This window comes from Hyla sarda, chromosome 8 (genome assembly GCF_029499605.1).
Source record: "Hyla sarda isolate aHylSar1 chromosome 8, aHylSar1.hap1, whole genome shotgun sequence".
Taxonomy (NCBI): domain Eukaryota; kingdom Metazoa; phylum Chordata; class Amphibia; order Anura; family Hylidae; genus Hyla; species Hyla sarda.
The window spans coordinates 69,100,026-69,121,872 of NC_079196.1; the positions used below are offsets into that span (position 1 = coordinate 69,100,026).

Consider the following 21,847-nt stretch of genomic DNA (forward strand, 5'->3'; position numbering starts at 1 on the left):
ATAAGTACTGGAAGGGTTAAGATAGATAAATACACATAGGGTTAAATAGAAATAATTTACAAATCTGTTTAACTTTCCGACACCAGTTGATTTAAAGAAAAATGTTTTCCAGTAGAGTGCCCCTTTTAAATATTAATGGGGCTGAGCTGCAATACCACACCCAACCCATGAACAAAAGTGGCACTGTTTCTGAAACAAAACAAGACAGTTTTCAAATTTCAACAAGGTCTATTCCTTTTAAAGGGGTACTCCACTGGCCAGCCTTCATAAGTAAATGTTCCGAAGGCTGTCACGTCACGCCCATTGACTTGCATTGAGGGGGCATGATCATGACATCACGAGGGGCGTGGCCGACCACGCAGGGTGAAAACAGCGTTAGGAGCATTTACTTCAGAACACTGGCCAGTGGAGTGCCCCTTTAAAGGTCACGACCACAGTGCTCTCTGCTGACCTCTGCTGTCCATTTTAGGAACTGTCCAGAGCAGGAGAATATCCCCATAGCAAACATATGCTGCTCCGGACAGTTCCTAAAATGGACAGCAGAGGTCAGCAGAGAGCACTGTGGTCATGACATCAGAGAAATCGAAAAAGTAAAGCATTTCCTCTGTAGTATACAGCCCCTAAAAAGTACTGGAAGGATTAAGATTTTTTAATAGAAGTAATTTACAAATCTGTTTAACTTTCTGGCACCAGTTGATAAAAAAAAAAAAAAAAAGTTTTCCACGGGAGTACCCCTTTAAGGCTGAATTCTCCTTCCCTCATATGTGAAGTCCATCCTCGGGTGCTGCCAGCTTCCAGTGCTTCTATCTCTTTATCTCGCCCATTGTCAGGTGCCAACCCTTTTTTAGTCATCTTCTATTTCATTGGCTTTTAGTCAAGCCCTAAAAACAAGAACAAACACTGGGAATTCCTGAGATTTGTTCCAGTCTTGTATAGGCAGGTTTTTCCTAAACTTTCATTCGGTCACACAAAGAGGAAGCTGGATACACTGACAAAGAATAATAGCCGAAGATTGTCTCAGGTTCTTATCTAATGCTGAGGGAATTCCTGATCCGCTCGCCTCATGCCCGGCTGTGTAAAAGGATATTGTGAATGACAGGAGTCGGAGGCCAAATGTGCAGCTAAAAGAATGTGTATAACAGCGTCTCCAAACCATCTCCAATTCTTGCAAAAACTACAACTCCCAGCACACATGGGCAGCCATTGGCCGTCCGGGCATACATTGAGTTGTAGTGTTGCAACAGCTGGAGAGCCACTGGTTGAAGACCGCTGCAATAGAACATCGAATTAAAAGTTGTTCTATCAAAGTTGTGACAGGTGACATTCTGATCACTTTTCTGGAAAGCTGTAAAACGAACCCTTGCATGTGACTAGTGAATTGAACAATTAAAAGCCAATATGCATTCTTCATTCTTTCCCTCGGGAGGCCACAGCATGAGATGCTGGGGAGCAGCAGAGCAGAAGAGACCTTTGACCTGGACACCACCACCCTCCACTAGCTATTAACTTTTACTTTAGACCAGTGTTTCTCAACCAGGGTGTCTCCAGCTGTTGCAAAACTACAACTCCCAGCATGCCCAGACAGCCGTTGGCTGTCCGGGCATGCTGGGAGTTGTAATTTTGCAACAGCTGGAGGCACACTGGTTGGGAAACACTGCTTTAGACTAAGCCAGTTTTTAATTCGGAAAAGAATAGTAACAGAATCGGAATAGAAACTCCACTGTATATTTGGCAAAATTGGGTGCAACCGCATGTAGCTTGAAGCATCAGTCCGTGCAGTAGCGAGTACTGTCTTCTGAGTTATGCCAAACCTATAGCTCTTTCATGTCTTTTATCTGTGCTGGGCGCAGGGATTCTCCTTGCACTTGCATGCCTGCTATCTCTACGGCTTGGCAAGTAACAATATGCCCTTTGTTGACTTTTTTTTTTTTTCCCCATAATTTCTCTCAAGAGTGAGGTCAATTGTAAAGTTCTGTGCAGTTGTTTCAGCTTTTCCACACTCGGTGAGGGGGCTGGCGTGAGATAAGGAGGCTTGGTTTGGTATGTCTGTAACCACACCTCTACTGGTTCTGCTTCTTGTTTGAAGGGTAATGTGTAGTTTGCGAGCTGTAGAGGACAACTCAATGTGAACAGGCAAAGTTATCAGAACCTCACATGCCATGGCTCTGGCACAGGTCTGGCCTGTGGTTGCTGTCCTGATGGTGACTTTGCCTGCACCATCACAGGCACAGATTTTTAACTGGTTTAGTTGGGGAGCAAAACCAACAACTGCCTCTACTACGATTCCTACCACCAATCTTGCCCTTCTGACTACATCTGAAGCAGCTCTTCTACGTGATGCATCAGTAAGTGAAGAAAAAAGCCCTCCTGCAACAGCCGCAGACCAGAAGTTCTTTTCTACAGATGCAAGAGAGAAGTTCTCTCCTACCTTGCTGCCTGACGTCAGAACTACAGCATCTTCATCATCGCAGACTCCAACATCATCCTCATCACAAGGAACAAATACAGTTTCTTCATCATCATTGCCTAAAGATACAACTTCATCATCCCGTCCTATAGCTATAGAATCTTCATCATTCCGTCCTATAGCTACAGAATCTTCATCATTCCGTCCTATAGCTACAGAATCTTCATCATCCCGTCCTACGTCTACAGCATCTTCATCATCCCGTCCTACATCTACAGCATCTTCATCATCCCGTCCTATAGCTACAGAACCTTCATCATCCCGTCCTTCATCTACAGCGTCTTCATCATCCCGTCCTACATCTACAGCATCTTCATCATCCCGTCCTATAGCTACAGAATCTTCATCATCCCGTCCTTCATCTACAGCGTCTTCATTATCCCGTCCTACATCTTCATCATCCCAGCCAACAGCTACAGCGTCTTCACCTGTAGTGAACAAACCTCTTCAATCTTCTGAGAACTCGACCCATGCAGCTGGAACACCAGATTCAAGCACACTGACCGCACCAGCACAGCGCCCCGCTAAGACCTCATCAGCCTCCTTGAAAAATCAGCAGCAAATTACAGAATCTTCTCTAAGAAACCCTCCAGAAGAACACATATTTAGTATCTTTCAGGTAGAGAGAAATGAAGATTTTAATGTTGAGGCTACAACACCTGCATCGAATGATGAACCCACATTTGCACCTGAGGTTTCCACTGCTCAGAATGTAGATAAGGAGAATATCGCTGGGGTGGGGGCTGAGATCCTAGATGTTGCTAAAAATATCCAAAGCATAATGAATGGTTGGTTAGAAAAACCTGAGACTTCTACTGGTCCTACACCTGATGAACCAGAGATGACCAACATGACCATCTCGACTGTTCGGTTAAACGAGATGGGCATCTTAAGTCCGCCTGGTTCTGAAAACATCACTGAGACCCCCACATACAGTCAACTTTCCAGTTCCAGTAATGAGACTTTTAACACCAGTGCCAGGAATCTTACATCATCAGGTATTTCCCCTTTTACAGTCTATGCAGCCGTGGAGTCTCGGGATACCCTGTCACCCAGCAAAGCCAGCCAATTGGGGAACCAAAATCTAGAGTCATTGCTCAGTTTGGAATTAGAAGGATCATCCCCGCCTTCCGCCCCACTGGACTCGCAGACAGTGCACACGGGTCACATAGGCAGTATGCGCACTATGATTCCAATGAATATAAGCAGCTCTCTTGCCAGTGGCCTATCCCATTATGTGATAAATTCCACTAAGATAAATAAGAAAAATAATATACATAATGATTCTGCTGATTTAAATCAGTCTCAAGAGAGAATTGGCCTCCAAAAACATTCTGGGATAGATGCCACTGCTGCCAAAATTCATGCTCCTAATACACATGTAGTCTATTCAGAGGGACATCATAACGCCAATACTTCTGATCATGATTTACTAACCAGCACTAAAGCTTCTACCTCTACAGCTTTTAGAAATAATCGCACAGAGACTGCTTTCCATTTATTCAAATTGACTCCATCAGATGCTCATTGCTTGCTTGTGCCCATCAACCTGCCTTTCTGCCGCAGATTGGGAATTGACACTTTTATGCTCCCAAATTATCTGAATCATACCAGTGTGCCGGAAATTCAGGCTGCTTTGCATGATTGGGAGGGGCTTCTTAAATCTCATTGTCACCGCTACCTGGAGTGGTTTCTCTGTTTACTACTGGTTCCAAGGTGTAGTCCTTCCTCCTCCCTAGTGTCACCACCAGTGCCATGTCGGTGCTTTTGTAAGGTTTTACAGGATGCCTGCTGGGACCTTCTACGGGGAGCACATCTCCCCGTGTCATGTGACTCTCTCCCTGAGAAGGATTCTGGGGTTCCTTGTGTGTATATTCATTTTTCCACAGGTTCAGAGACAACTGAAGTCTTTAATTCAGGTAAGTGGCGTAACAGTAGTCCGTTGTCAGCGGCACCATCTGAATGGCCCATGTGGTTTTCTATAAAAGTCTATAGTTCTGATTATAGGAAAGGATAATATATAAAAAAGATAGCGGATATTCTCACCACTGTTATTGTATTGTACAGTGATACCTCTTTGAGAAGACAACCTAAAATTGCATGAAAAAGTGGTCTTCTAGGGAGTGGTCATCTAGAGAATATGCCCAGTATTAATAATGTATGGTAGATTGAAAATCATCCATCATACAAAATCCGGTCCAGATGGGCGGATAGTCTTCTCAAAGAGGTGGTCTTTTGGAGATGTTTCACTCTATATTTATCCTGTACAGCTTTTCCTACTGTACAATTGCAAGAAGTGCCTTGTTGCATCAGTTATGAGCAAACACATATGCCAAGCAGCTAACCATGCAAGAGGTCCAGAAACAGAATGGAATATCTAGTTAAAAGGTCTCAACTTGTCCACCAGGTGTTGTTTTCATGTTCCGACACTGGATATTTCCTTTGCTGGACCTCTAGTTTTGCTTGTATGATGTGAATCTGACCTTCTGGTCCAGTCCGTGCCTGAGGGATTGACATTGCATTGAGGCATTGTGCTAACCATATGAATTTTACTTTACCTTTAACTTCTATATGTGTAGAGTTATAGCAGATAAATTATTATAGCTTCTGCATTGTAAATAGTTTTAGTAATGAAGAGTATTGCATAATTCCCTGGTTTTTGAGTTGTACAAGCTTTGCAGAAATTACAATATCATACATAGTTAAGATTGGATGATGATTTATCAAACCATAATAAATAGATCGTGGGGCTTAATAGGAGGGGTGTAGCCTCCTATGGCCCAAAACATTTACTTCACGCCTCGAAACTGACGTCAGATATTGTAGAATCTGCGTAGATTGTGCAGTCCAAGATACATTATTCAGAGACCAGTGCCTCTTGTGGAGTGTTCCCACAATTTAAACATATCGCATAACTAGGTGATTGTGGGGCGGTCGGCTGCTTGAACCCCCCCCCCCCCATTGAACATCAGCCAATGAATGAAGCGTTGGCTGTGCACGTGCGGTGCACTCACCTCACTGCAGAGGACATTTCACCTCTGTTCACTATTGAACGCCTACTTAAAGGGGTACTCCACCCATAGATGTTATCCCCTATCCAAAGGATAGGGGATAACATGTCTGATCGTGGTGTCCAGCGCTGGGATCCCCAATGATCACCGGGTTGACGCTGCCGCGTTCATGAACACGGAAGCTTGGGGCTGCCGTTTTTGTGACGTCATGCCACGCCCCCTACATTCATGTCTATGAAAGGGGGCGTGATAGCTAGCACACAGCAGTCATGCCTACTCCCATAGACATGAATGGAGGGACGTGGTAGCTGCAGTCGCCAGTCATACAGCACAGAGCGGAGTTTTCTCCGGATGACTGGGGTGCTGCGGCAGAGATTGTGGGGGTCCCCAGCCGCCGGACCCCACGGTCAGACATGTTATCCCCTACCCCCTTTGGTTACGGGATAACAACATGTCTAGGTTCGGAGTATACCTTTAAGCCCCTTACTTTAAATTGTATGATAACCCCTTTAATACATTTGGGGCTTCTTACTCAATGAATTTTAACTTAAGACCAGCATGTAGAATACTTTCCCCTAATACACACACATATATAATATCATTTTTTAAAATTATTATTATTCTTCATCCAGAGCTACCACATCTCATGTTGTTGCAAGGTTTTTCTCTGTGGGGGTCCAGTTGAACCCCTCTTTAACCAACAATTAGAGACAGGGCCTGGCTGAGCAGTTCAGCCACTTTATTTTAGCAGTCTTTTAGGCTTTCAGCCCCTGGACCCCCTCTGATCAAGACTTCTGACATGTCTGTATGACTTGTGAAACGACATGTGCAGATTTTGGTGTCCCTGAAGAAGTTGCATATGTCTGTATGACTTGTGAAAAGTCTGTATGACTTGTGAAACGTTACACTTAAAGGGGTACTCCGCCCCTAGACATCTTATCCCCTATCCAAAGAATAGGGGATAAGATGTCAGATCGCCGCAGTCCCGCTGCTGAGGACCCCTGGGATCCCCGCTGCGGCACTGCGCTATCATTACAGCACAGAGAGAGTTCGCGCTGCACGTAATGACGGGCAATACAGGGGCCGGAGCATCGTTACGTCACGGATCCGCCACTCGTGACGTCACGGCCCGCCCCTTTCAATACAAGTCTATGGGAGGGGGCGTGGCAGTCACCACGCCCCCTGCCATAGACTTGCATTAAGGGGACGGGCCGTGATGTCACGAGGGGTGGAGCCATGACGTCACGCTGCTCCGTCCCCTGTATCGCCCGTCATTACGTGCAGAGCGAACTCGCTCTGTGCTGTAATGATAGCGCAGTGCCGCAGCGGGGATCCCGGGGGTCCCCAGCAGCGGGACCGCGGCGATCTGACAACTTATCCCCTATCCTTTGGATAGGGGATAAGATGTCTACGGGTGGAGTACCCCTTTAAGGGGAATTCCCTTGGGAAGCATGGAGGCTTAGTGGTTTGCACTATGGCCTTGAAGCTCTGGGATCTTGGTTTGAATCTGACCAAGGACAACATCTGCATGGAGTTTGTACGTTCTCCGTATATTTGTCTGTGGGTTTCCTCCAGGTTCTCCTGTTTCCTCCCACACTCCAAAAATATACTGAAAGGTTAATTGGCTTCCTATGAAAATTGACCCCAGAGTGTGTTTGCATGTGCGTGAAACAGGAGGATTTAGATTGTGAGCCTCTTTAGGGTCAGTGATAGAATGTACAGCACTGTGGAATATGACAGCACTATATAAGAAATAGAAATAAATACAGCTGCATGATGAGATAAAGGGGGTATTCCCATCTCCAAGCTAGCACCTAGAAATGTTGGGAAGCCCCACACAGAATAAATGGAGCGCTGACAATTGGCCTTAGATTTCATGATTGTGGAGGTCCCGATGGGTGGACCCTCACTGATCAGCTTGTTATCCCTGATTAAGATACATTTTTACCCTATTTACAATACAGTATTGATTTTTATTATACTAGTATGAAGTACTACTGTATACATGGGGTGGGGGGGGGGGGGGGTCTGATACACAAGGGTGGTTCTGGCCCAATACCTCTCTCTTTTTGTGTGTGTGTGTGGGGGGGGGGGGGGGGTACTATGTGTAATCTGCATTTGCTTTAGGGCAGTGTTTCCCAACCAGGGTGCCTCAAGCTGTTAAAAACTACAACTTCCAGCATGTCTGGCATGTCCAGGTATCAGTATTTTGTTGAATGTGCTTAAAAAATTCTAAATGGGCAGTCTGATGGGATAGCATGGGCATAACTAATAGTAGCCAGCACAGTACATTACATATACCAATGTGACGTGCATCCTATAGCCTTAGCTATAAGCAAGTTTAATACTAAGCAGGCCCTTGACCCCCCCCCCCCCCCCACCACCATTATCATAAATAGTGGTCATGTAAGTGGCTGTTCATGCCACCTCACCAATTTAACACTGTAGCTTGTCTGCAACCTGCTGGGAACTTTTTTTTTTTTTAAACCAGTTCCTTTGTGGACTATGGTATTATTTAAATTGTCAGAAAGAATGTTTCTTTTTTTTTTGATTGTTTTTGTTTTTTTAAGTGGCCTATGCTCAGAATAGGTCTTTAAAGGGGTATTCCAGGAAAAAAACTTTTTTTTATATATCAACTGGTTCCAGAAAGTTAAACAGATTTGTAAATTACTTCTATTAAAAAATCTTAATCCTTTCAGTACTTATGAGCTTCTGAAGTTAAGGTTGTTCTTTTCTGTCTAAGTAATCTCTGATGACATGTGTCTCGGGAAACGCCCAATTTAGAAGCAAATCCCCATAGCAAACCTCTTCTAAACTGGGCGGTTCCCGAGACACGTGTCATCAGAGATTACTTAGACAGAAAAGAACAACCTAAACTTCTGAAGCTCATAAGTACTGAAAGGATTAAGATTTTTTTTAATAGAAGTCATTTACAAATCTGTTTAACTTTCTGGAGCCAGTTGATATATAACAAAAAGTTTTTTTCCTGGATAACCCCTTTAAGATCTGATTTGTGGCTGCCAACACGTGGCACCCCGGTTGATCAGCTGTGTCCCAGAGCCACTGTACCCACAGATACAGAGAATATAGCTGATATCTCAGGGGTGACTGCACCCAGAGGAAAGGCCATCAATAAATAATAAAAACATTTATTTAAAAAAGTATAAAAAAAAAAAAAAAAAGTATCTTAGAAGAGTTTTGAACTCTCTGGGAGATGTGGTTTTGCCATAAAACCATAAAGCTTCATTTTGTTTGTATTGACTCATCTAACCAATGTCACCATTGTAGACCATGCAGCTTTCTGTGATAAGGATGCTTTATGTAAATTCTAATACTATAAGCATGTCCACATACCATGATGCTGGTATAGATGGTAGATTGCCCGTAGTCATCTGACTCTTCCCTAGTTATCTGGGCTTTCTGATAATGTGTTGGCACATAATACTATAAAGGGTTTGTAGCTGACCTTGGGACCATGTGCATCATGTGGGCTGATACGTTCTGCCAAAACCTCTGTTTATCTGTATAAGCAGCAGATCTTCCTGCCTTACGTGGGGGGGGCTTTTGTTATTTCTGTGCCTACCTTGGTGGCTGGGGGCTGGCACGGCTCTCGGGCTGTAGATCAAAGTCATATGTGTTTGCTCTGTTTCTACAGTTCAAAGTGGAAATGATGGTTCTGTATTACATAGGTTTTAGCCTAAATGCTTTTAAGATACTTCATCTGTAGAGGAACTTAATAACAACTTACTCTAACAAGTAACACTTTGCATACATAGCAATTGCCTTAATCCGATGTTATTTAGAGGGCACAGGTGTAGGGGCAAGGTCAGGGAATTGGGAATTCTTCTTAGCCCTGTATTTAGCTGTAGTTAGCAGTTCCTATCATAACATTGTATCAGGGGATTGCTATTTGTGCAGTTCCCTTATATAACATATAATGATCGTAGCTATTTAGGATTTTATTTTAACGTGAGAAAAGATGTGCAATTTATTTTGGCTAAAATAAACCTCCAGGATCCTGCCTACATCTGTCTGCCTAAATAGTGTGTAGGTGGTCCCTGTGTCACCATTATAGCTCCATCCGATCAACACATGGGCTCTATGTTCTTTATAGAAAACCTGTCATCCCTTTCATGCTGCCAGAACCGTAAGTCTTTGTCACTGTCTGTGGTGGGTTTCTGCCAATCCCACCAAGCTTGATTGATGGATAACTCCCTACATCTGATTCAGGAGAGATCTGTCAAGGCTGTTTGGGTGGAGAGAAGCTGCCAGGGAATGCCATGATCGCTTATGTTTCAGGCAGCATGAAAGTGATGACAGGTTCCCTTTAAAGCACAACTCCCATGTTGGTTCGGTGGCAGAATACATGTTTAAATTTGTAGGCAACTTTGTAGCATGGGACTTGCCTGCTACTAAACCGAGCAGACTACGGATTTGCATAGACTTGCATGGGACTTCCGTCAAATCTGTATCCTGCACTGGCAGCGGGCAAGACAAAGGCTGGTAAATTTAGACATGTATCCTGCCATCAAACCAACATCGTAATTGCGATTGTATAAGTTCCTGAACAGTTTTTGCAGTTTTCAATATCCACTGTACCTCTCATTAGCAAAAACTTCTTATAATAATGTAGATAATACTATTATATGTATATTTGTAATATACATTGGTTAAACAATTTGTACTGTATATTATTGGGTGAAAAAAATGCTGTCCCTGCAGCTATTGCCTGTGTGTCTCTGTGAGGAGACCAAATACAGGAAGTGAGGGCGGGACAAGCAAGGTTCTGTGCAGACTCCTGGCTTGCCAATCATCCTGCTGTGTGACCCAGGAGCATGTCACAGAGCCTCAGTGCACAGAGCCCTGCTTGTCCTCAGTGTACAGAGCCCTGCTTGTCCTCAGTGTACAGAGCCCTCCTTGTCCTCAGTGTACAGAGCCCTGCTTGTCCTCAGTGTACAGAGCCCTGCTTGTCCTCAGTGTACAGAGCCCTGCTTGTCCTCAGTGTACAGAGCCCTGCTTGTCCTCAGTGTACAGAGCCCTGCTTGTCCTCAGTGTACAGAGCCCTGCTTGTCCTCAGTGTACAGAGCCCTGCTTGTCCTCAGTGTACAGAGCCCTGCTTGTCCTCAGTGTACAGAGCCCTGCTTGTCCTCAGTGTACAGAGCCCTGCTTGTCCTCAGTGTACAGAGCCCTGCTTGTCCTCAGTGTACAGAGCCCTGCTTGCCCTCAGTGTACAGAGCCCTGCTTGTCCTCAGTGCACAGAGCCCTGCTTGTCCTCAGCGTACAGAGCTCTGCTTGTCCTCAGCGTACAGAGAACTGCTTGTCCTCAGTGCACAGAACCCTGCTTGTCCTCAGTGCACAGAACCCTGCTTGTCGCCAGTGCACAGAACCCTGCTTGTCGTCAGTGCACAGAGCCCTGCTTGTCCTCAGTACAGAGCTAAATACGGGGCTAAGAAGAATTTCCAATTCCCTGACCTTGCCCCTACACCTGTGCCATCTAAATAACATTGGATTAAGGAAATTGCTATGTATGCAAAGTGTTACTTGTCCTCAGTGCACAGAGCCCTGCTTGTCCTCAGAGCACAGAGCCCTGCTTGTCCTCGGCGCACAGAGCCCTGCTTGTCCTCGGTGCACAGAGCCCTGCTTGTCCTCGGCGCACAGAGCCCTGCTTGTCCTCGGCGCACAGAGCCCTGCTTGTCCTCGGTGCACAGAGCCCTGCTTGTCCTCGGCGCACAGAGCCCTGCTTGTCCTCGGCGCACAGAGCCCTGCTTGTCCTCGGCGCACAGAGCCCTGCTTGTCCTCGGCGCACAGAGCCCTGCTTGTCCTCGGCGCACAGAGCCCTGCTTGTCCTCGGCGCACAGAGCCCTGCTTGTCCTCGGCGCACAGAGCCCTGCTTGTCCTCGGCGCACAGAGCCCTGCTTGTACACCTACACTTCCTGTATTTGGTCTCCTCCGAGAGACACAGACAATAGAACCAGGGACAAAAATATACACAATTTTAAACCAATGTATATTACAAATATATATATAATGTTATTTTCTACATTATATAGAAAGTTTTTGCTACTGACAGGTAAATTTTCATTAACATTGTGAGGTAAACTTAGTCTGCACAGTGTTTAGATCAGTGTTTCTCAAGCGCGGTCCTCAAGTCCCCCCAACAGGTCATGTTTTAAGGATCTCCTTGGTCTTTCACAGGTGATATAACTGTGGTGATGCCTGATTCACTGACCATAATTATATCACCTGTGAAAAACTAAGAAAATCCGGAAAACAAGCTGTTGGGGGTACTTGAGGACCGTACTTGAGAAACACTGGTTTAGATGACACATGTTAAAGTAACAGCCTCATGAATGCCAGGACTCAAGGTCTTTTAATAGACCATTTCCCGGGGCAGCACACTGCTTCCATCGGCTTTCTTTGTTTCCATAATCCATCCTGGTGCCATCTATTCCCAAGGTAAGCAACCAAAATGCACTGGGCCATTGACATCATATAAAAAAATAAAATAATTTGATTTGTCGGACAAGGCTACCATCTTCCATAGCTCCATGGACTGGTTCTGATGTCCATGTGCCCAGCATAGGCACTTTAAGCAAGTGTAGCATTCACCATGAGCATTCTTACAAGTCTGTGGCTGTGTAGCCATTGTGTTCTGACACCATTTTATGATACGTTTAAAAATACCCTGTCATTACTTCCATGTTGCCTAAACCATGGCATGTAGGGCTGCCATCTTACCTACGCTTTTGTTTAACAATATTTAGGCTGGGTTCACAATTGTCTGGCGCCCGGTTAACTGAACCCAACCTAAAACTCACCACAACCGATGACAAGGTTCATCAGTTAGCATCAGTTTAGGATCCAGAGTTCATTATTTTTGAACGCTGGATGAGGGAACATGCAGTTATATGCGAGGTAATTGTAAACTGTCCTATCATCCATTTCCTGCTGAAGGGAAACGCCGCCAGACATATGTGAACAGGCTTTAGTGATATGCTTTACAGCAAGCACCATGTATATAACCTCGTATATAACAGACTGGAGCAGACCATATTTATTAGAATGGGATTGTTTTCTTGGCATGCTCTGTGACCTATCCAGAGGTCATTTCTCAGGGAAGGGGAGGCTGAGTTGTGAGATTAAGCTATTGTCTTACCTATACACTGGTGTCACTTTTCACTGTACTCCACTCCTGTCTTTGAAGATGAGAAAGACAATACTGGAGAGTGATCTGCACATAATAGGGTGTGTCCGCTTATTAATAGGCCTAGTGGCCAAACTGAAGACTGCAAGATTTTAGAATATAGATAGCAAAATGGAAAATAAAGAAAAGCAATCACCAAAAATTCTTACAACATATATTTAGTAAAATAAACTTGATTTATACAAAGGGTTATTTTCTAAGGGGATTGGTCAAACCCCCATAATGTTTGTTACATCAGGAGTAGCTTAAACATTATGCTCATGAACATCCTTAAAATACACTAAGCAAAGAATAAAAATAGGAATAGGACTCAAAGGTTTTAAAAAAAAAAAAAAAAGTCTGTTTTTGAAGGGGAGATTCTCTTTGTTGCTTGTTGCCCAAACAACCAATCACAGCTGAGCTTTCATTTTACCAGAGCAATATAATACATGAAAGATGAGCTCTAATTGGTTGCTATGGGCAACAATGAGAATCTTACTCTCCCCCATAGTGATAAAATAGCCTAAATGTTTGGACCTGGTTTCCATTATAAGTGGCAATAGTTGCAATTCCTGTATACTTGATAAAGTAGCGTAGGTGTCAGAGTGGTCTGGAACTCTTCAGCTCTCATCTTGTTATCAGCTTTAGGCTTTATCACATGGAAACTGGTATTTAGTACCATATTATGAGCAGCACAAGATGGTAATATACTAAGAATGGGATTGTGATGTAGTGCATTCCACTGATATGAACCGCTAAGAAAATGTAACCGACAGCCTTGGCTCTGGGGTAATAGCCCCATCCTGGCGGTGCAGTAGCCATTATTGGATGCACTGTACAGCTTTTGTTGCCCTCACGTTCTCCGTCCAGTTGGAAACACTTGTCCCTGTCCTCAGCAGCTTGGTCTTCTCGCTCCAGGCAGCTGTTTCTTCTTCATCACAGCAATTAGTTCAGTTTCTGAAATAGGCGCTACGAGCGGGATAGTTTCCTTCTGGGGATTGTGTTCATGCATTGCTGACATCTGTAAACCACTGTACTTCACAGAGCAGCATTGTAGTCTGAAATCTCTTAATCTTACATTCTGGAGTGTGAATTCTAAGCACATAGCCAGGGAATGATAAGGACTTTCTGAAAAACGTTAGGGCGTTCATGTATCACAGTACAGTGAGAGATGCTTCAGAAGATGTGTCATTGTTTAATTAAGGCCCCGTTCACACCATGAGGAAATTTTACATGGGCTCCCCTTGCAGCAGCCTCTCATTGTTCAAGTTCAGCGAGGAATTGGATTCCAGCGGAAGATTGAACATGTTCAGTCTATAAGCTGAACCTGCCAGAGAAATGCCATTAGTCAATGGGACGTTGCTTATGTCCATGTCAGATAAGTGCCAATTCTGAACCATTTTGTGTGGCGTGGATCCTTTGCTGAATTTCCTTAGTGTCAATGGACCCTAAGGCCCAGTTCTCACTAGGGAATTTCCACCTGAAATTTATACAAGGAAAATCTGCAGCAGCCTACTCTGGAATCTGCGCTTAAAGGGGTACTCCTCCCCTAGACATCTTATTCCCTATTCAAAGGATAGGGGATAAAATGTCTGATCGCAGGGGTCCCGCCATTGGGGAGCCCTGCGATCAAACATCTTATCCCCAATCCTTTGGATAGGGGATAAGATGTGTAGGGGCGGAGTATCCCTTTTAATGTCATCTGTGCCATTCACTACAATGCAGTGCTGGGACTTCTACAGTAGAGTCTGCCGAATCCAGTTCCACATCAGAGGTTTCACTACCGAACTTCCGTAGCGTGAACTGTGCTGCAGAATTCTGTTGAAATTAATGGGAGCCTGCTGCAAGTGGAATCTGCACAGAATTTCTGTAATATAAATGGGCCCATTTTGATATTATATAACTAGCCATTCTCCAAAACATGAGATAATGTACTGGCAAATATAGATTAGAAGTTACCAAAAATAAAGTATATGAGGAGATTTCTAATAATCTATAGATTATACTATAGGATCTTATATCCATGCAATTCCTTAATGCACTTCTCATTGAGATCATTCTTTCAATGATCATAACCCCTTATGCACACATATTTTAATAGTTTGCCAGTTTGCTTTTTTTTTTTTATACTTTTATTAGTCATTGCATTTCCTTACAGAATATTAGAACAATAAACATATAAACCATACTTTTGGTCATACATAAGACATTAAATATTTGAATAAACCTTCTAACAACAAGAAAGATATATTATTATGGGCTTCCCAATAAAAAAAAAAAAAAAAAGGGGGGGGGGACTTAGTTTGTCATAGTCTTGGTTGTATAGGATAGTGATGTAAATGACTATTTGAGGTATATCATGTTTTCAGAATTTGGGTAATATACTCCTTGGATTAGAGCAGAGCAGCTAAAGAAAATTTAAATGGACACAACCTCTACTAAAACTCAAATATTTTTCCATCAAGATAATTCAAGAAAGACGATAAGTGTAATTTGTCTTGAAAAATGGAAGAAATTATATGGCATTATGGATGATTTACCTAGTGTAATGGAGGTCAGGATAATTCAACTGTCAAACCAGATGTTTTATATATGGGAAAATATTCCAGGAAGGGTAATGGACATACCATTGGATTTATTGGTCTGTAGGGGAGATGCTTTTAAATCTGGCTTTGGGACTGTTAATTAGAAGCATATAGTAGATCTCGTCAGGAAATAGGGTTGCAAGATTCCTTTGAGAAAGTTGACTTTATTAGCTTTTTATCCCCTAAGGAGGTGCATTGCTGTAGGCCATTGATGCTACTTACTGTAAAAATAAAAATCCTAAGATGAACCATGAAAATGAAAAGAAAATTAGGGTGGATGTGTCAAAGTATGAGGTTTAGGGTATGTTCACAAGTGGCAGATACGCTGCTAAAAATATTCCTATTGACGCTAATTGGGGAAAATCTGCAACAAATCTGCAGAGTCTCTGCCATGTGTGAACTTGTGCTTATGAATAAAAGTGATGAAAGCAGGGATGGTCAGCTCTCAAGATCCCCAACACGGCTATACACTCCAAAGCAATGGCAACAAGATAGCAACGGTAGCAAGTGGGTTCGATGAATACAGTTTATTCGGATTCCATATAAACCGCATACAAGCGGGACATCAGCCAACAAACAATTCAGGATAGGCGTGAACGCGTTTCGGGTATGCACCCTTCGTCTTAGCACTAAGTGCTAAGATGAAGGGTGCATACCCGAAACGCGTCCGCGCCTATCCTGATTTGTTTGTTGGCTGATGTCCCGCTTGTATGTGGTTTTTATGAAGTAAGTGATGAACAAACTCTGGAAAAAATATTGTCAATTTCCATATGTTCCCTCCAGAATTGCATGACATAAAAAAAAGACACCCTTTTATACTTAGCTATTTTTTCCCCAGTACCGGTAGCCATCTTGATAATTTTTTTGTGCTGGAACAGAAGCTGGTATTTATATCTCCTCTAACATTTGCCTTCTGGTTGTAGCCAATGTTAATATTCTAAGACCAAGAAATATTTACCGTAGGCTCTTGCAAAAAACAGTCAGAAACTACCTCCTAATCACATTAATGGAGGATCCCAATAGGCCAAAAGGACATATTTTCACTTCATCCATTGTGTGCCCAGGGTGGACAGAAGTTTGTTTGGTGCTATCTCCATACTGTAGTAGTGAACAATATTTGGCATCTATGCAAAGACACCCCCCTTCCCCTTCTTGGGGGCTTAGCATAGCTTGGCACAATGTGAGCAATGAGCATAGGAAGAAGTGATAACCTGGCATGAGATATGTTGGCATTTTGTTTGGAATTGCTGAGTGGTTACAGTAACGGGACGATTAGTTGTGGCTGTATAGAACACATCTGTACCAGAAAAGGGCTCTTTATACACAGTTAAGTTGCTTTTAGTTGTGACAATAAATAAAATGTCAGCTGTTCAGCTGGATGAGCAGTTTTCCCATGAAAACCCTTTAAGGGGCATATTTCCTGGGACAATATGGAAAGAAATCTAGGAAAATCTTGGTGGGAAAAGATGCATCTGTAAATGTTTTCTGCTGTTTCTGCCATTCACAATTAGTGTTGCATGAGTCCCTGAACCCTACTGAAATGTTTAACTACAACCAGATACTGTCTATTTACTTCTGCGACAGGATAAATAGATCTGAATATGTAAAGAGTTCCATCTGATGTTTACACTATACACGGGGAACAGAAAATGTGGTCACTCTACCTTAAAAAAATCCCTTTAAAAATGTTACATAGTTACATAGTACGGTCGAAAAAAGACATATGTCCATCAAGTTCAACCAGGGAATTAAGGGGTAGGGGTGTGGCACGATATTGGGGAAGGGATGAGATTTTATATTTCTTCATAAGCATTAATGTTATTTTGTTCCAGGAATGTATCTAATCCTGTTTTAAAGCTGTAAATTGTTCTAGCTGTGACCAGTTCCTGAGGTAGATTGTTCCATAAATTCTGAAAAGGATTTATAGTATTTTTCGCCCTATAGGACGCACCGGCGTATAAGACGCACCCAATTTATAGCTGAAAAATCTAAAAAAAAAATTAAGATTTTGAACCCAATAGTGGTCTTCAACCTGCGGACCTCCAGATGTTGCAAAACTACAACTCCCAGCATGCCCGGACAGCCGTTGGCTGTCCGGGCATGCTGAGAGTTGTAGTTTTGCAACATCTGGAGGTCCGCAGATTGAAGACCACTGCATAGGAGGTAATACTCACGTGTCACCGGACCCGTCACTGCTGCCCTGGATGTCGCTCCATCGCTGTCGCTGCGTCCCCGTCGCTCCGGAATGTCTCTGCTGCCGGCCGGGTATCCTCGCTCTCCATCGTCGTCATCATGTCGTTACGCACGCCGACGCACGTACGTGACGACTTGATGACGAGGAAGGAGAGCGCCGGCCATACAGGGGATCCCTGAACAGAGAAGACGCCGAGGAGGCAGGTAAGGTCCCTCCCGGTGTCCTGTAAGCACTAACCCAGCTATTCAATCGGGCTGTTCGGGACCGCCACGGTGAAATCGCGGCGGTCCCGAACAGCCCGACTGAACAGCCAGGTTAGTGTCACTTTCCCTTCAGACGCGGTGGTCAGCTTTGATCACTGCGTCTGAGGGGTTAATACAGGGCATCACAGCGATCGGTGATGTCCTGTATTAGCTGCGGGTCCCGGCCATTGATGACCGCAGGGACCGCCGTGATAGGTGTGTATTCGCCGTATAAGACGCACCGACTTTTTCCCCCCAGTTTTGGGGAAGAAAAAGTGCGTCTTATACGGCGAAAAATACGGTACCATTACAGCATAGGCGCGGTTTTTGGTAAAGAAAAAAACAACAACAAAAAAAAACTATATATCTTAGAACTCAAGGACAATTTGAGAACCAATTTTTTTTATTATAGCAAATGCGGATTTCAATATTTAAAAAAAAAAAAAATAAAAATATATATATATATATATATATAATATATATATGCACAAAAATATTTGAAATTTCTTTTGGCTCCATAATGTGATTCAGAACCTGAAACTATGAAAAGGCATCATATTATTATAGTATAGAACAGGCAGGGCAATTTTATATACAGTTTTGTAAGAAAAGATTCAGTATTACTTTTTTATTATATTTTATTATTATTTTAGTTTATAAATCTCACCTCATTTTGGGCTTAGGAGTCATGAGGGTGGTCCTACTCGGTAATAACAGCCTACCATCTATGCGCATGGCTCAGATCAATAAAATGCAAGTTATATTATATATTTTCCCACAAAGCTATATATATATATATCCGTCAGCTCCTTCTGCTCTAAACCATGCCGCTGGTAGATCAGAACAAATGACCGGTTCCCTTTTAGTTAACCCCAATATCCTTCTCCTTCAAAGCTGAGATATTAGGGATTGCCCAATCACTGGATAGCTGGTCACTGGTCGTTTCTTTTCTCAGAATGAATAGTAGAAGCATGAAATGTGCTTCCATTTAGTGGTTTTCATAACTGCTATTGGTTACAACGAGAAGACAGCACATATGTGTTACCTGATCTTCCCAGAAGAACAGTGTCAGACTGGCCCACCAGTCTACCAGAGCCTCCAGTCGGCTCCAGCTGGGACACAATAATGTACCCCTAATATCGGATCCCAGAGCTGACTATAAAATAACTTACCAGCTATCTTATTAAATCCTGGGTGTGCAAGTAGCAGAAAAAGTATGGTAGGTCCTTGGATAAGTTAGTTCTGGTGGGCCCAAGAAACTTCAGAAGAACACAATCTTCTCGGGATAATGGAGGTCCCAGTGGTTCTACTCCAAAATGAACAACGGTTTATGATTAGGATTTTACTATAGCTGTTTAGTCTGGAAAGACTATAATCGACCAATCCTCATTGCAGAGGTGGAGGAAGACCGAAATCATGTACATTTACCGGTTCTGATTGAAGATTGACTGGAAACACACATATGTCGCTTGTGACACATTTTCATGTGTTCTTTTTTACGGTGCTTTTTTTTTTAACCAAAGCTAGAAGTGGATGCAGCAGCAAAGAGAAATAGAAGTAATTCTTATATATTCCCCATTCATTTATAAACTCCTGCTGGCTTTAAATAAAAATATTTAATCAAAATCTGCTGTAAAAACTTAACGTGTAAATCCAGCCTTAGGCATTAGGGATGAGAGTTCTAGAAAATAAAACATATTCTGGAATGTTGATCTGACTTTAGTTGTTATAGACATGTTCTGAATACTGGTTGCCTTTTTAGGTGTGTCCTTCTAAATTTTGTATTACATAATTTTATGTGCTGTACATTTACAAGCCTGTTTTTTGTGCAATATCAGATTTACCAGCTGATATTTCAGGCACCATACCATTGGTGTAGGATTATATTTTACAGAGGGTACTTAAAACGCCATGCAATGGGCTTTTATCAATGTATACTATTGATTTCTAAATTGTCTAATTTTTTTTCTGCCTTTTTGTGTTATTTTTACAGACCGGGGAATTGTAGAGGTTGGCCTATTACAGCTCATTGGAGATCCACCACCAGAACAGATCACCAAGATCTTTGGTCCTGATAAAAACCCTGGCTATGTATTTGGAGAAGATGCCAACACCGGTCAAGTGGCCCAGTTTCACCTTCCCAGCCCCTTGTTTAGGGACTTTTCTATACTCTTCCACATCCAGCCAACAACTACCAAGGCCGGAATGCTGTTCTCTATCACCGATGCTTCACAATCCATTATCTATATTGGGGTGAAGCTGACTGAGGTCAAAAATGGTAAGCAGCAGGTTATTTTTTACTACACAGAGCCTGGATCACCAGTATCTTTCCCTGCTGCCACCTTCAATATTGAAGCACTGACCAACCGTTGGACACGCTTTGCCATTGGTGTGGAGGACGAGGAAGTTGCATTCTTCATGAACTGTGATGAACTGGAGAGGGTTCGGTTTGAGAGATCACCTGATGAGATGGAGCTGGAAGATGGTTCTGGACTATTTGTTGCCCAGGCTGGAGGTGCTGATCCTGACCGCTACCAGGTAAATGCTTTTTTTTTAGAAACTGGTCACCTGTTGACAGTGCATTTGGTAATCATTTCTTAGGAATAAAGGGAAGAACTACTGCTGCTTGACTGGTGTCCTTACCTCACACAGGCCTAATTTATACACAATACATCTTACTTACCCAGTGATTGTATTCTGCTTACTAGGGACCAGAAGAATTCCCATCACATGAAAGTCCTGGAAATTGGTGCACCCAGTGTAAAAATATATTTATAGAGATGGTTCATCTCCTCATAAAAGGTGTTTTTGTTGTTTTTTTTTTAGCTGAAGTTTTGTTTGGTCTACACAATATCTGGTCAGATGGGAAATCAAGTATCAACATAGCAAATACACGAATACCCACAATTCTGTGTTTTGTTCCTTTAGTACTTGATTATTCGAATGGTGTGTGATTTACTCGATCCGTCTTGGTCTTTCCTTGTGTCTACATTTTTTCATTGATCCATTGTCCATTTTGTGTGTGATAGATGAATTCTGAGATTATGTCCTGGGGTGTCTATAGAACAGTTCTGAGTAGTATGCTTGGAATCTAGTGTCTTCAATGTGTGAACAAAGCAGACATTTTCGTCCCTTGGCAATTAAGGAGTTGCTTAGACAAAGGCGAAATTGAGCATTGAGAATGGAAAAATATGTGCGTGATAATCAGTGTACTATGGAGGTTGCTGCGGATGCTGAACAGCTGAAGGGATGGCCAGTCATTTGACTTCATGGAGGGAGATAGATTTGCCAACCGGATAAGAGAGGTCAGTGTTACTGCCCCTGCAAGCTGCGCAGCACAGAGCGAGCCTGCAAGTAGACACGGACTTTGCAGATACCAAGAGAAGGAGATTTATAAGCTCTGAGAGGTTTAGGAAATGGAATAATCCTTTATAATATACTGAGATAAAGATCATATAAATAATATTGTTTTAAAAGGCTTATAAAAAGCTTTTATGGCAGAATAGTTTTACATCTATCTACACGACTAATCCACTCTGACACTGTTAGGAAGTCATTTTCCTGTAATCAGCAGGCTGAGGGATATCCAGTCCTCCAAATGTGGTTACGCTTCAGATGGCTGCATGGTGTTTGGCAATAAGGTTTTAGGAGATGTAAGGTAATCTTTCTTTCTCCTTTTTTTTGCCGGGGGGGGGGGGGGGGGGGGGGTCTACATGTATTTATAACCCCTAAATACCAATAACATGTTTTTCAGAGCCTTATAGAGAATGTCATCATTTACAATGGCACTTGTGCCAGCAGGACTAACAATTTAGTTTTCCTGGGCATTTTCCATCTGCAAAAATTGATAAAACTAGCACATGCTGCTTTTTAAAATATGCATCTATTTTATACAACCATGTGAATTGTCCCATAGCTTAACATTAGCTCTGTAATATAGCCCACAAGCCATCAAATGTTATTTAAATGCAAAATACACTCTAAGGGTAATTTAACCCCTTAAGGACCAGGGGTTTTTCAGTTTTTGCACTTTCATTTTTTCCTCCTTACCTTTAAAAAATCATAACTCTTTCAATTTTGCACCAAAAAATCCATATGATGGCTTATTTTTTGCGCCACCAATTCTACTTTGTAATGACGTCAGTCATTTTACCCAAAAATTTAC

The 21,847-nt window shown here is 42.8% G+C and overlaps 1 protein-coding gene across 2 annotated transcripts in view; it reads left to right on the plus strand.

Moving 5' to 3' along the window:
* Positions 1-21,847, plus strand: part of COL18A1 (collagen type XVIII alpha 1 chain) — a 205,290-nt gene that overhangs the window by 114,126 nt on the left and 69,317 nt on the right. Inside the window, exons 1-2 of one of the 2 annotated variants that reach the window (XM_056536570.1) lie at positions 2,098-3,465; positions 19,676-20,220. In XM_056536570.1, coding sequence (XP_056392545.1) covers positions 2,160-3,465; positions 19,676-20,220 — 1,851 coding nt within the window. In that variant the 5' untranslated portion in view covers positions 2,098-2,159. Of the gene's footprint in view, positions 1-2,097; positions 3,466-19,675; positions 20,221-21,847 lie in introns of those variants that run through there. The other variant, XM_056536571.1, reaches the window with a different exon arrangement.